Source organism: Cyprinodon variegatus, unplaced genomic scaffold (genome assembly GCF_000732505.1).
Source record: "Cyprinodon variegatus isolate N-32 unplaced genomic scaffold, C_variegatus-1.0 Scaffold812, whole genome shotgun sequence".
Classification (NCBI taxonomy): domain Eukaryota; kingdom Metazoa; phylum Chordata; class Actinopteri; order Cyprinodontiformes; family Cyprinodontidae; genus Cyprinodon; species Cyprinodon variegatus.
The window spans coordinates 117340-132446 of NW_015151265.1; the positions used below are offsets into that span (position 1 = coordinate 117340).

A 15107-nucleotide genomic window follows, 5' to 3' on the forward strand; every position below is an offset into this window, starting at 1 on the left:
ATTGTGTTGTGACTGTCACTATGTGTAAAGCTGCTGCTACACTGCAATTTCCCAGCTTGGGATAAATAAAGTACATCTATCTATCTATCTATCTATCTATCTATCTATCTATCTATCTATCTATCTATCTATCAGAACCATATGAGCTTAGCTCAAGCTTGCTCAATCTGGTACCAGCATTAGCAGATGTGAAATGTATGGACTTTTTCAAGAGAACTAATTGGAACAATGGATTATTGATAAATGCCATATTCATGTTGGAAATATGAAGGCACAATAATCAAATTGGGCTCCAACTAATGGTTATTTGGTCTCTTTTTCGATTAATTGATTAATAATCAAATAGCAAAAGGTTCCTTAAAGAAGACTTTTTACAGAATTAAACCAGATGAAACTAGAGCACTGGATAGAGCATATTGACAGATGAAAGAGTTTTTACTTTAAATGCAAAATATTTATATATATTTTAACAATTATGGTAAAGTTACTGCTCTAAGTGGGTAGCTCTGTCAGCTAAATGCATGTTTTAGTTGATTATTATCTCATTAATCAATTAATCCGATTAGTTTTTTCAGTCCTATAATCAAATACATTTCCCTTTAGAAGCAGAAATCATCAAGACTAAATTACTATTTTAGAAGTTCTGCATTTAAAAGGTTCAGCAAGTGAGTCTGAGAGCAAAGGCCAAAATAAATAATGGTAAGCCTTTAACAATAGAGCTTAGGCTAGCTTTGTTTCCATCGAACTGAAATGCGAATTTTAAGCAAACTTATAAAACTTTAAAAAAAAAAGAAGAAAATTAATTAAATTAAATTGCAAATTAGCTGTGTTTCTATTTGGTTTAAAATGAATCAATCAAGCGATGCAAAGTGTAATGTCATAACATTACATTGTCATACGTAGCTGTAATAAATAGGAAATAGAGGCTCCCATCTAGAACAGACCACAGATCAGTAATGAAGGAAAGTTTTAATGAACCCGGCCTCAGCCAAGCTGTTCTTACATTAACATGTCAGCTATTAACGGCAATGTTGCTTTCAGCCATGTTTATGACAATAATAGGAGCATCCTGAAGACACTAACAGTGGAAACAGCTGACCAGTCATGTTGGGTGAAGGTTTGGTACATCAGAGCTGATTTGAAAAAAAATTGCCTATGAACCATTTTTTGCAAAAAGCCAAAAAATACTTCCAACCTTTTTACGAACTTGGGTTTTTCCATCCCCATTTTCTGACACAATACTTCAAAATGTGCATTGGAAAAAACTGATGGAAACACACCTAGTAACCTTTGTGGCTATTTGTTTTGTAATATACATTAAAATTAATGGGTAAAATACATGCAAGCTTGTAGCATGACATGGCCCTCATGAAATTTAAATTCAATCACACAGATATAAAATAACTTATTTTATTTATATGATAAATACATTTTTATTTAGTCAGAGTATAACTTGTGACTCTACTTCTAATGTAAATGTATCACATTTCTTTATCTGCTACTCATAATAAATTCAAATCCTAAAGTTAAGCTTTATGACACTGAGTCCTGATAACTGCACTGTAAATACATTCAAACCAACATGGGCCCCTAACAGGCGTTGAGCTCAGATCCTCCTAAAGGTGCCGTTATGAAAAACTGAGTGGGAGCTGTAGTATTATACATAGCAGATTGTGTGTAGGCCTGCTCTTTAATCAGTCACTGTAATTGCTGGGATGGACTTTGAACCACAGACATATTTGTCTCCGCTTTTCATCCATGGCTAAACAACGAAAGGGAGGGAGGCACCAAGTGCCTGGGCCCGGCCATGCACAGCTCCTCTTGCGGCCCCTGCAAGCAGCCAAGCATGGAGAAATAGAGGGGTCACAAACAGAAGAAGGAGTTTTGGCTGAGAATGGGAAAAGAAGCGAGCAATGTGAAATGGAGGGGGTGGAGAAGAACAGAAAGAATAAAATGGGAGGAAAAAAGGCAGCAAATGTAAAGGACATCAAGGTACAAAATTCCTTCAGTGGCAGATTCTGAGAAGTCCAAACGTGAATCTCCTCCGAATACTAAAACCTTTCACGAAGGCAACAATGCAACAGAGACACAGCTCCAAAACATCTCCTTTGAGGCCCCGCAATTTATGAGGTTTTCAACTTCTTGTGCAAGAGTTGGTCTAATTGGAAGGCAAGGCTATACAAGGAGGGTTTAGGGAGGTGGGAGCAGAAGAGCTAAGGAGAAGAAGAGAGGCAAGGAGGGGTGCTTGATTTAAGAGGCCATTGTTTCAACAAGTACATTCTGCCTCCTTCTCTTTTCTCTTTGTGGCCTCCCGTTCAGATGCCCACACTCCACAGAGTCAAAAGGCGGCGTTTAGCCCCTCTGAAGGAAGAGGAGCTGGGCTTGTTTTGACACTTTGTCCTCCTTGGCTTCTGTGAAAGGGCCCCACTTCTATAGGCCACTCAAGTTCATTAGAAAGTACAGCGCTTTCAGCTGCTTACCCATTTCAGCTCCAAGCCTCAAAGGGGCCTCCAAAGCTCTTCACTGTTTGTTTAATAAAGACCCCCACCACCTCCACAACCACCACCTTTATTTCCCTTAGAGCAGAAATAGCCGAGTTACAGCCTTCTGTGTACGGGGACACTGATTGAGGATAATGAAACAAACGGATAAAAAAAAAGAAAAAAATTAGCTTTAATTATCTTTATGACCATTTTTTTTCCGGTTTGTGCTTACAACTCATAACCGCAATTTTTATTTCTAAGACCAAAGCTGAAATGTAAAGAAAAAAGAGCAGTGAAAACAAAGTCAAAGCAGCTTAGCAGTTTCTGAAGAGTGATAACATCACATCTAAAACTGTAAATAAAGTTCAGCACTGGAATAACAATGGCTTATCAATGTATGTATCCACCTTTGCATTATAAAGAACAAGTCATTAATTGAAGAAAAAAGATAAAATCTCCCCTGCAAAAGAAATCACACACACCCCATTAAGAAATTTTAAAAAGGGTGTGTTAACTTCTGAGGACCACAGCATGTGTACAAGTAATATCAGAATGAGAATGTAAATGTTTTCTTGCACCAAAATGTGCTTGTTTAGCATGTAAGGCAGGGATAGAGGCACAACAGAGGAGAAAGTCTGGTAAATTACTAAACCTGCAATACAACAGTGAAACTATGACCATCATGAGTGTATGTAGAGAGTCAGGTTTCAGCTACCAAACTTTCAGGTGACATCGTTGCATGTCCTTAGGAGATGACACTTTAGAAGGGCAAAGGATCAAAAAAGCCCCAAGGAAGGCTCAGCTGCCTCATTATGTGTCTTGATCTAAAAGGAAATTACTACTATGAGAAATTAAAATTAATGATTTTATATATTGGTAGTTACATAAACAGTGTTTTCTATTATCATTAGTTTATTATAAATATACAATCACTACTATCAGTATATGATATATTTGGTAGGCAGCATACATTAGACCACGGGTCTCAAACTCAAATCCTCGAGGGCCGGTGACCTGGAACACTTAAGTTTCTTTCCCACTGAAAATAGCGGTTTGACGTGTGTTTTTCAAATGTGGGTCAAACCGCTAACATTCAGCAGTTGGCTCCGTTCCCGTTGGCAAAAAAAAATTGTTTCTAAGCCCTCGCCGGCAAGCAGCGTGGCCTCTGCCCACCGCCGCAGCTTGTCTGGTGACACCATCACGCAGGGTTAGCATTGATGATGTGACTGAAAGAAATCAGGAAAGTAATCAATGAAGAGCAACACGTAAGGAAGCCAGTGCGTAGTGTGCTCTATTTTTTCCGCTTTTATGTGTCTGAAACCCTTTTACCAATTGCACTCAATGGTATCACGTAAATTAGCGGGTCAGCCCATCTGGTGTTCCACCCGCATTCAGATCAGAGCCAAGGGGATTTTAACTAGTCGTTTGCCAAGTCGTTTGACCCGGATAGACACTCATCAGCAAGCTGTTTCCACAGCAACTAAAACTCATGTTTTTGGACTGTGGGTGGAAGCTGGAGAGTGCTACCCACTGCACCAATGACAACCTCCCTACATTTCAATTGTCAAAACAAAGATACCAAAAAGGATAAAATGCCAACTACAGGCTTTAAAATTGTGTTGTTTTTTTGTGCCAACATGACGAATGTATTATATACAGTAGATACATTGTAGAAATGCTGAACACCATCTGGGTCCAGTTCCAACCACAAAGTTCTTAGTAACCACCTCCAACATTTTTAGTCAGAATTACCAAACATGCAGGCAACTATAACCTTTAGATGTCCGACTCGCATAAAGAATCTGTTTGTGGACCTGCTATTACATTTTGGTGAGGTGAGCTTATTTTCTTATTTATAGGGGTTGAACAGCCAGGGGAACAGATCGTCAACAGGTGGTAGAACCCCAGTTAGGTTTGGGGAGAAATGTGACACTGGTGAAACACAAACTAGTACCAGTTCTTCCAGCTGTTGCTTTCGCACTCCTGCAGGCAGCAAAAAAAACTAGTGGCGGGCAGTTATCAGAGTTGAGGTGTTGCGGGGTCTATACTACCAATCACTTTCACCTTGATATTTTAGTACGGATGTATATCTGAGGGTAGGGAAGGAATCAGTCTTCGAACCTGTGCACGCGTACAGTGAAATTACCACATTGAACGTGACGTGCTGTTGGACCCCTTAAAAATTAAATTAATTAATGTTACTGATCTAAGGTTATGTGAAAGATCTAGTGTTATCTATTTATTTTATTAAAACCTACTTCTTGTCAGTCCGCCTCTTGCTGTGATTAAAAGCAGAAGCAGCTGCTGCGGTTGATCTGATAGTTAAAGGAGTGAAACAGTTTTACAACCACCAATTAAAGTTTATATTAAAAAATTTTATAAGTCAACTTGGGTATTAATACTGTTTTTTAAAGAAAACACCTTCTGAAACCAGAAAACTTTCTGCAAGTGCTTTTTATTTTTGAGTGAATTGGAAAAGATCCTCCTAAAAACTACTCTCGCATTTTTATTAATTTTTTTGGAGAACTTATTAGGTTGCAAGAGTAGCAATAACAAGTAGAAAAACTTCATTGACGAAATGAAGAAAAGCGTAAGTGTTGGGAGATTCAGCCTAACAGACGAACAAAGAAAGCAGCCAGTGGGCTGTGAGTAAAATCAGCTGATTGAGTTTATCAATGAAAGCGCAACTGTGCTGCAGAGAAACAATTGATCACTAGAGAGAAAAGTTGTTAATTTTGGAAAAAAGGTGGGGGCAAAGAAGGATGTTTGTTGATGAACTTCTTTGAAAGTGAAGGGATCTGTGTGTTATTATTAATGATGTCTGACCCTGAAACTCCGCCTGCTTCTAAGAACGTGGATGCAGCTATAAAAACGGCGGGTTTGCTTCAGGGAAAAAATATTGATTAAATATATTGATATCGAAGACTTACTTTTACTTATTCTTTAGGTAGCACACGCACACCACAAATTTCTATGGCACAATTCAAATGAGTGATTTTAATCTAGATTAATTCCAAGATTACAGTGAGATTAATCTAGATAAAAAAAATAATCTATGCCCAACACTAAATAAACCCCAAACAATTTGCATTTTAATAGGATTGAAGTAAATTTTTAGTTAGTTAAATATTCTGACCAGACAGATTTGTATCTATAGTTTTTATGAACACCACTAGGACAACTTATTTCATCCTGCTGCACACAAGGACCGTTATTTTATTTAGGGCAAGGCTTTAACCAGTGTCTGAGCAAAATTTTATTTTGGTTATATAATTGTGATAAAGATTCTGGAGGCAGAAAAATGTGCTGCCAAGCAAGTGCAGAAATCTAAGAGTGTGTGGGGTCTCTTTTAAATCATATCACATTTTAATCTTATCTGGAGCTTAGAATGGAAGCTGTGAGTATGTGTTCCTAACCCTGGCCTGAGGCTCTGCGGGCTGTTGGTGCATGCAGGCATGTTGAAAGCCTTGATTCTGTCACCTTTTGGAGGTAATCTATGAGACAGCTGCAAGCCCCCATGTAAAAGACCCCCACTGGGGAACAGAGACGATGGCGAGGCTGGTTTAAGAAGGCAACCTTGATTGATATATAAGACGTTTAAAAACTAAGCAAGGGGAAAAGAGATAGACTTGTGAGAAAGAAAAAAAAAAGGCATGAGTAGGAGCTGTGGCATGTAAAATGTTCCGGTACCGATTTTCCAAATCAGCAGGACAAACTGAGTCTGGGATCAAAATTAAAGATATGCAGAAAGATGGTTAGTAAAAGCCACATCCATTATGCCTTTTTTGTTTTTACTGTTTATATTGAAGCAGCATGCACTATTAGCCGCTGATATCTACTGAACTGTCTCCCAAAATACCAGTAGGAGGAGCTCTACATATCACCCTTACCGTAGGGACGAAGAAGAAAGCTAGCTCCAATTAGTTTGTTGGCCCGCAGCAGTAGGAGCTTCTAATGAAAGATAGGGCTTTGTCAACTCTATTTCAGCTCTGCAGGAGTTTTGCCCAGTTATTTGCCGCTTCAATGTGGCAATTAAATGACAAAATCTGTACATTTGGGGCGCTTGTTCTTCATCATTCCTGCAGGGGGCAGGTACTCTTGGTAAATAAAAGTTAGCCCCTTATACTTTGATTTCCAACTTTGACTTCCGCCGGGTGTAAGTCAAATTGGGGGGGGGAAAGTAGCAGCCCATAGCCCGGAAAATACAGTACAAAAATTATTTTTGGATATCAGAGTTTCTTTTATTGGCTTTTATGGATTATTTTATTTATTACTATGAAATGTTAATGGTACATCATTTCATTTATTCTATTGTATCCCAGTATTGGGGCTATAATTCTCTACATTACATCTATTACTGATGAACAAAAATCATCACTACAGCCTGATACTATCACCAAGACCGCAAAGTAGCCTAAAAAGTTTATAGACATGAACACTCATGTTAGCCTTCATTGAACTGTTGGCTCTCTGCCCAACATGGCTCAAGGAAAACTGGAAACAGGACTTCAAATGGATTTCTTCTCATCCCCGCTCTATAAATGCCCATATTTGTATATTTATAAATAACTAATAACTGCGCTGATATCAGATTCTTCTCCAGAGGTACCGTGAACCTCTTGGCTTTTTCTCAGAATGCAGATCACAGCTTTTCTCACACCAGAAAAGTCCTCTGGTCCTCTTCTTTGACCCACATCAAAAGCAGTCTTTATTTTTTTTTTAAAGTGAACAATAATTTGTGTCAAAGCTGTACCTGTGACAATTGGTACAATAACAACAGAGTACTACCCCAGATATTAAGAAAAACTACAAAGAGAGGAACACCTTAGCTCTGCATACTTCTCACACTTTTTTGACAAATATCTTTAAGAAGGTTTAAACCAATACATGTATTTCTTTCACATTTCAATAACACGCTACCCTGTATTGATATGAGGTATGAAATCCTGATAAAGGTTGATAAAATGAGGAAAAATTGAAAGAAAGCTGCAAGCAAAGATAAACTGTTTCTCCTGCTGATCTGAAATACAGACAAGTCTTCTCTCCTGTTTTATTACTTTATTCAATATTCTACAAGCAACCCTGCTTCATGTCTTTATATCAATAAGCTAATTATTTAGTTTTATTTATGCACTATTTGGACAGGCCAAAGCATAATAAAACTGAACATAAATGTCTTTAGCAGTTTAAAGCAGTTCCTTGGTCATGGTCATAAAGTATCTTTAAAACCAGAGAGCAGCAGAATCATGAGCAAAGGCCAATTGGTAGATGTAATATAAATAGACTTCTGACTTCAAACTTGGGATGCAGCTCTTTCCCACATCAATAGTCTTTAATGTGCCGGGCCAGACTTCTTGCTTCATTTCCCCTTCTTTCCCCCTTTATTCAGAGACTGTGCTCATACTTGCCATACGCATGTCTCACAACTTTTAACACCAGCAGGCTGAAGTAGGACGACCTTCTCTTTCTCACCAGTTGCCATGGTGAATTGTGTGTAGTATCAGAGATCCATTGAAGATGGCTTTTCTATGAGTCACAACTAATTCAGGAGAAAAACAGTTGACTCATATCAGCTGTTCTACACCTCAAAATACACCAAAGCATAACTTAAGGTTTATCAAGTAATAATTGAGAGTTGGCCACAGACACTGTTAATTATAACATAAGTTAAATTTTTTCTGACTCATTCCTTTGATCCTTTTCTGGGATGATCACAACAGTTTCAGGCTTAGCATCTAGTGTGAGCCATTTAAATCCAGATTATCACTGATTTAAAGAAAGAAGCAGACATCTTTGAGTGTGCAGTACTCATTTAGCATTGGTGAGTTTAGGATGGTTCTTCTGGAGACAAACAAAAACCTGACTAACAGCTCTGACATCAATTACCAGGAAAAGCCTTATCTCCTCCCTATAACAAAGCTAGAGGCAGCCTGCTTATGAGCTGCCATGCGGGCAAGGATAAAGCATGTATGCCACATACATATTAAGTCCATGACCTCTGAGTTAACTGGATGAATACGTATCCAATTAATGAAGAAACATGACTTCCTCTGACAGGTATTTGAATCTTCAGCGCTCAAAAAATCCTTCTCAGTCAACACTTGACAATTTAAAACAAGAACAAAGGCAGTAACAGTGCAGGTTTAGCAAATATTGCTTTTTTTCCCCACTTTAATGTGAAGAACAATAAGTCTCTCCATATTTTCTCCATTATGAATGGACTAAAACCACTTAAGTTATTTTAGGTTATCTTCAAAAATGCCATCAACAACCAGCAGCAATTTATCGCTCTACAACAGAATCAGAAATGCTGAAAGAAGATCTCCAAAAGAGGTTTTCATTTCTATTCCTCAAGAATTAAAGCGTTTAGCAAAGATAAATCAGACTTCTGTTTTGGCTTCTTTTTTAAACAATGAAACTGGATATATTAAGGGCTGTGAAGGTTAATGTGTTCTTACAAAACATTTTGGGGTACTTGTCTTTTGGTTTGGAGCTTTGCTTTAGACTTACAAATGAAAGACATTTGTGATTAAAGACAGGAAATTAATATTTTACATTACAACGTTTAAAAAAGCTGCCCAAAACAACAAGGCAAAGGCAAGGCAAAGATAAATGGACAGAAGAAAGCTTGAGAGGTCCAGACATTCGTCAAACTAAAGTACCATAACAGTTTCATGTTTAATACAGAGAGCATGAAGAAAAATAAAAGGCAAATGAAAGCAAAAATGTTATGGTTCTTATTAAAAGGGATAAAGTGTGAAGCAGGCTCTACATCCAAATTTGGAGTACACATTTCTGTAACATCAAAACAACTCTTTGCTAAATATTCAGTTTGGGACAAAAATCAACGCCAGATTCTTTAATGCCACATTTTGCTGTAAAAACACAAACTCTCTGCACATGCTGACCAAAATCGCAAATTATGTAGTCCTGATTTTAACCAACAGATTAGAACAGCTTTATTAAAAAAAAAAAAAAAAAACGGCCAGGAGAGGTTGCATTACTTTTTTCGTTAACAAAAATCCACTTTATCTAAATTCTATTACTACAATCCCACCACTTATATGGCCATACTATATGGTAATCTGAAGTTGCAAACCTAAAAATATTTATTCTGCATTGTCAAAACAGAAAAAAAAAATGTCTGCGGAAAGAAATCTTTTAACAAAAAAAGTCCCTTTGTATATAAAACTATTCTAAAATTTCTGTTGAGCTCATAAGTTATCTCTAAAAACAGAAGTAGAGTTTGCTGGAAATTCCCTTTGTCCTCAAATTAAACTGAAATCATGTAGGCACTGGTGTCAAACAATGGTTTTATCTTTCTCTACGAAGATGATCCCCTGATGACTTCACTTAAAATGGAGACTAAAATGGAGAATAATTGGCTTATCATTTGTGAATAAAACCACACTGGGACACAAAGGGACGCTTTATTTTCATAATTCCCTAATCATTCCCTCAAATGCATTCATCAAGATATGAACCAATTTTAGAAATGTCCAAACAGAAGCCTTTTTCCTTCATCACAGAAAGGGGAAAGAGAGTCTAATAAACAGTTAAGTAACTATGGATCTTTACCTGAGTGTGTCCTTCAGAATGCCTTTGTATCCCCCCCACCCCCCTTTTGGTTTACTCAGACAGCGAGTCTCCAGGCCTGCTTATCTTTCTGTCCTCCACAGCAGGCCCCCGCTGAGAGAGAAAACCAGAGTTTATTACAGTTTCCAATAATCTGCAACCCCCAAGGAATTCAGAGTTATAGAACTTGGTGTGGAAAAAGGGCAGGAGTCTCATTCAGCACCAGTCCTCTAATGGGCTGCCAATGTGATGCATGACAACTGGTATACTATGAAAAGTGAATGTCAAACTACATTCTTACAGAAAGCTATGCCACATCTGCATCTTAGGAAAGAACTTTAGCCAGAACAACCAAAAACTAAATTTTAGGTAATGTGGGGAAAAACTAATAATGTGATCCTAACAAGGAGTCATTTTTATTTGTTTAAAAATGTCTAACTTTCGAAATAAATTCAAGCTCCGAGGTGAATTGTAAAAAAAGAAAAAAAAAGTAAATTTATTATTTTGAAATGCAGCAGATCTTAGAACAAATAGTTTTTTTTTTTTTCCATCTTTCCTTTACATACCCAGAGGAGAGAGAGATAAAATGAAACTTTGGAAAATATCAGCTGCGTTTTTAGAATGAGAACAATTGTTCTCCACCCCACAAAGCATGCCGACGGTGGTTAACTTTGTTTGTCTGTTTGCTGTGTGCACTGAAAACTGACATCTGTGACAGATATTATGGCAGTGACCATAATTGAAAAACGCCCTGGAGCTGCAGATTCATGTTTTGAAACCAGAAACAATCCAGAAGACGAAAGCGTGCCCAGGGGTCTCTTACAGAGAAGGGCTGACTTGCAGAGTGAGGGCCAGGTGATCTGAAGGAACACGAGGAGGGTAGAGGTCTGACATTTATCCATCAGAGTATGTTGGGGGGTTTGGAAAGCGAGTAATCATTGGTTACCTCCACTGCTACCTCGGAGGTGCAATTCCATCCCCTCTAAAGAGACACACAAAGCACAGTGGGAGTATCGGGTGGCCTGTTCCCCCTTCCCTAGTTGTAAGCAACTGCCAGGCCAACGCCAACCTAACCATCCAGACTTAAAGATGGTACAAAAATTCACAACCATTTAACGTAGGGTTTAGTCCTTGACATGGCAATGCAGATGGTTGGTTTTTTTTCCATCTCCTAAATCCCCCAAGTCTTTAACCTCAAACATTAAGTCTTACTATCGAGTAAAAAAATGACGTTTTTTTTTCCCCCTTTCTTTTTAAAGAGAAAAACTGAAGCCACATTCTCCATATCAAGATTTTCCAGTGAAAGAATTACAGTGCCCTATGGAGAGGGAACTGCACCAAAAACAATACATAAGAGTGCCACAAATCTCAGTGGGCTGTGTTGGTCATAAATATCAACCTTGCAACATCATTTATTATTAAAACAATTACTCTGCAGACACTTAATAAAATGCCGCATGGAGTGTTTCTGCAAGAAGACAGTATCATAAGTGTACATTCTGCAGATTGCTGGGTATGCGCAACCACGCCTAGAAAAACAGTAAAAACTGTGATTGATAAGAGGCCATCTTAAAATACCTATTGTCAGGGGACTAATCAATCCATTCAGGGGATATAGAAAGCGGTAAAGGACACAATGGGTGTGAGCAATCTGAACCAGCGATAAGACATTTACTTTTCCCTTTCCCTGGCAGTTTTCTTGAAACTTAGGATAAGAGGAGGCGTTTGTATCTTTTTCACTCTAAAGTTTGAAAAAAAATGTACGAATGGTTGATATAAATATTAATCCAACTAATTTCTATTAATTTACACCCTTCAACGCATGTTAAGTTTTTCTCAATTGAGCTGGCACCGTGGTCTTAGTAAATATAGCTATTTTAGACATAAAAAGAAATCACTCTACATCCGTTTCCCTGTTATTATGAACAATCAAACCCAAAATTTTTTTTTAGAAAGACGGGGCCGAAAATGTTTTATACAAAGAAGGGCTGTGTTTTGGATTTTAGGTTTAGGCCATATACCTAATTCAGAGAAGTAAAACCTTAGACTAGTAAGATAGAAGTAAAAAAAACAATTTCAATTTAACAAACCATTTATATTTTCCTCTCTTTTTTTAGAGTGGCTACATAAAACAGAAAAAAAAATGACTGCAAACCTTATTCTGGATGTTTTCCCAGCTGTCTGACTCGTACAGAAGCCTTCTTTCACAGATGAAGCATTATTGTGTAAACTGAACGCTCTATAGCTTTCCCAACATATCACAACTCATTTCTGTCACGCTTTTTTGAAAAATTGCAGGCATGAAACTTCTTCTTTTGGGACAAAAATCAGGCTCCCAATGCAACCTGCGAGTCCAATCAATAGCTGATCAGTGAATGAAAACAGGACCTCTATGGGAATTGCAGGAGGGGCTGAGGAGAAGCATCGTCCCAGAGAACACCATTAAACTGTGAAACACACTTGCCAACATGCCATTAGTCCCACTCAGCCCGTTACTTCAAGGCCAGTGGATTTGGCTGAGAAGGCATTTTGACCTCACACACATGTTAGACATGTACACAACACAAACACACACACATAAACACAGTTTAATAAATTATAGCCCCAGGCTATCTCAAGTCAATTTGAACCAGCAGCTGACTTTAATGGTGCCATAAGGCGACTTTAAAATCATGGCATTAGCCTTGTTTTTCATTCTTTCTGGCTCATACATTTTACTTTTATTAGATTAAACACTTAATAAGCACCTGAAACTGAAGAAACATTTTCAATTGGTTTTACTTGGCAGGAAAGGGGGCAAACTTTAAGAAGTTCATTTTAATATTAAAGCTGCACATCGTTTATTAGCAGCATTATCACAAAAATAAGGACATTTAATGGAGATATACAATTTATCCTCCATTTAAAATGCCAGTGGTGGCCTACTGCAATCAATGCCAGGAGTGGCCTATGGCAATCAGAGACAGCAGACAAAGGCGTGTTTTATAGATGACACACGCCTGGCAGACTTAATTGCTTTATGACAGAACTAGTCCATAATCAAACCAGCATGGCTCCTGGCATCAGACAGGGGAACATTGTGTGTATGTGTGTGTGTTGGTGGGGCATTAATAACTACATATGAAAAAAGATGAAAATCCCAACTATAAAAGATAATAAGATGTGGACCATCCATTGTAGCTTTTGTTTCCAGAAATATTGACTCATATCTGGTTGACATTTTAAAGATGGTCTACTGGTGACATTTCGGAGATGTCACACCTCCACCAGCCTCCTGCTTGGATCCTACCAGATAATTACAGATGTAATTTTCACAAAGCTGTCAGGGAAATCTTCGTGACATGTCAGAGAGCACGGCACCGGGCATCCATGTGTATAATAATGCTAAGCCCCATCTGTGTGTGTTTGGGGAAGGCTTCAGTGAGTCCTCGCATTCCAGCGGCTGTTCTAACATGTTGTAAACACAAAGTGTTGGAGAAACATTGGACAGGGGGGGTGGTGGAAAACCCTGATACTTACAACAAGTGCTGCTGAAGGGGATCGGGGTGGGGGCAGAGGATCTAAGCTATCATAGATAAACACCTCTCTCCACCTGCAATGAGCACAAAAGGCTTCATATCCTGCAATCACTTTCTGAGAACCTTTGATTTTTTTTTTTTTTATAAGATTGTCAAAGTCAACAGAATTTTTCCAAGCTCATGGAAACAAAACTAAAATCTGAAAGATCTTACGATTTTATGCATCTGATGCCTAATTACCTGCATCTGGTAAGTAAAACATTCTGTATTCTGACCCAAGAAGGAATATTCTTGTGCTACATCAGCTTGTGCTGGTAAATATAAATAAATAAATAAATAAATAAATAAATAAATAAATAAATAAATAAATAAATAAATAAATAAATAAGTAAAATCATCTGACAGCACACTTGCATTATACACACACCTCCCATTGTTTAAATGCGATTTCCGCACCATTCAAACCACATTTAATCAATCTATAGGCCTGTGCGTTAAATCCGTGCAAACCTATAGTTCACTTGTTTATTGCATTACAAAGCAAGCAAAAAGGGTTATAGTAAATAAAAAATAAAAAACAAATATCACTTTAAAGAACTCTGCAACTCATATCAACACATATGCGCTCACCAGTCCATCAAATTCCAGAATGTTTGAAAATAAGTTCAAAGAAGGAAATTAAACATCCCCCCCACACACACCAATTATCCCCGGTGTGGGAAAAGTTGACCATTGTTGTTTCTAAGTTTTAGAAACAATGTAATTCAAAAAAAGAAAGATTCGATCATTTAAAAGAAACAAACAACAACAAAAAAAACAGCGTAACTCTTCCAAAATAAGCTCCCATGCAGTTTCAGGTTCGCCTCGCGCTCCTGTTTCCTACCTGGACTCTGGTGGAGCAGGAAAGTTGCCAGGACGCCAAACAGCACCGCGGACGGCTGCATCTTTCACCCCACTTCTCTCTCGCTCTTCTCTGGGCTTTTCTCTCCCCTGTTTCCCCCTCCTCCTTTCCTTATTCCCCCACTTCAACGCAAACAAATACCGATGGACTTCTTTCACAAGGAGACGCTCCTCCGGCTCTAGCCCTAACCTCTTGGCATGACTGACTTTTTCTCCCCTTCTGTCTCATCGACCTCCTCCGCCTCCTCCTCTCTGGAGATAAAGCAACAACAAAAGTTAACTCAGGGGAGCAGAGCCACCTCGGTCTCCAGCATGTTGTGCAGCAGTTTCTGACGGTGTGGATACCAATAGGAGCCGAGGACTGCACCAAAATGAAGCTGGAGGGATAGTTGTAATATCTAATGAAGTAAATTATTATATTAAAAAAAGATATCTTGGCAACAGCTTAGAGTACTTACCTTTTTTGTTATTTAAAATTGGAGAATAGATGTGATTGTTGTTTAGAGGAACATTTTTCTATAACACCTTTTGCGTCATGCCTGCCTATCTCCCCCTATTCCTCCAGAAATGGGCTCGTCCAAAATCTCAGCTCAAATGTCATTTGTTAAATTGCGTTTTTAAAAGGCTGGTG

At 38.2% G+C, this 15107-nt stretch overlaps 1 protein-coding gene across 2 annotated transcripts in view; it reads right to left on the minus strand.

Annotated features, from left to right (window-relative positions):
* Window positions 1–14788, minus strand: part of lrp4 (LDL receptor related protein 4) — a 118373-nt gene extending 103585 nt beyond the window's left edge. For both annotated transcript variants that reach the window (XM_015396677.1, XM_015396676.1), the window contains exon 1: window positions 14460–14788. In XM_015396677.1, the coding sequence (XP_015252163.1) occupies window positions 14460–14520 (61 nt within the window). In that variant the 5' untranslated portion in view covers window positions 14521–14788. The remainder of the gene's footprint in view (window positions 1–14459) is intronic.
* Window positions 14789–15107: the final 319 nt, after the last annotated feature.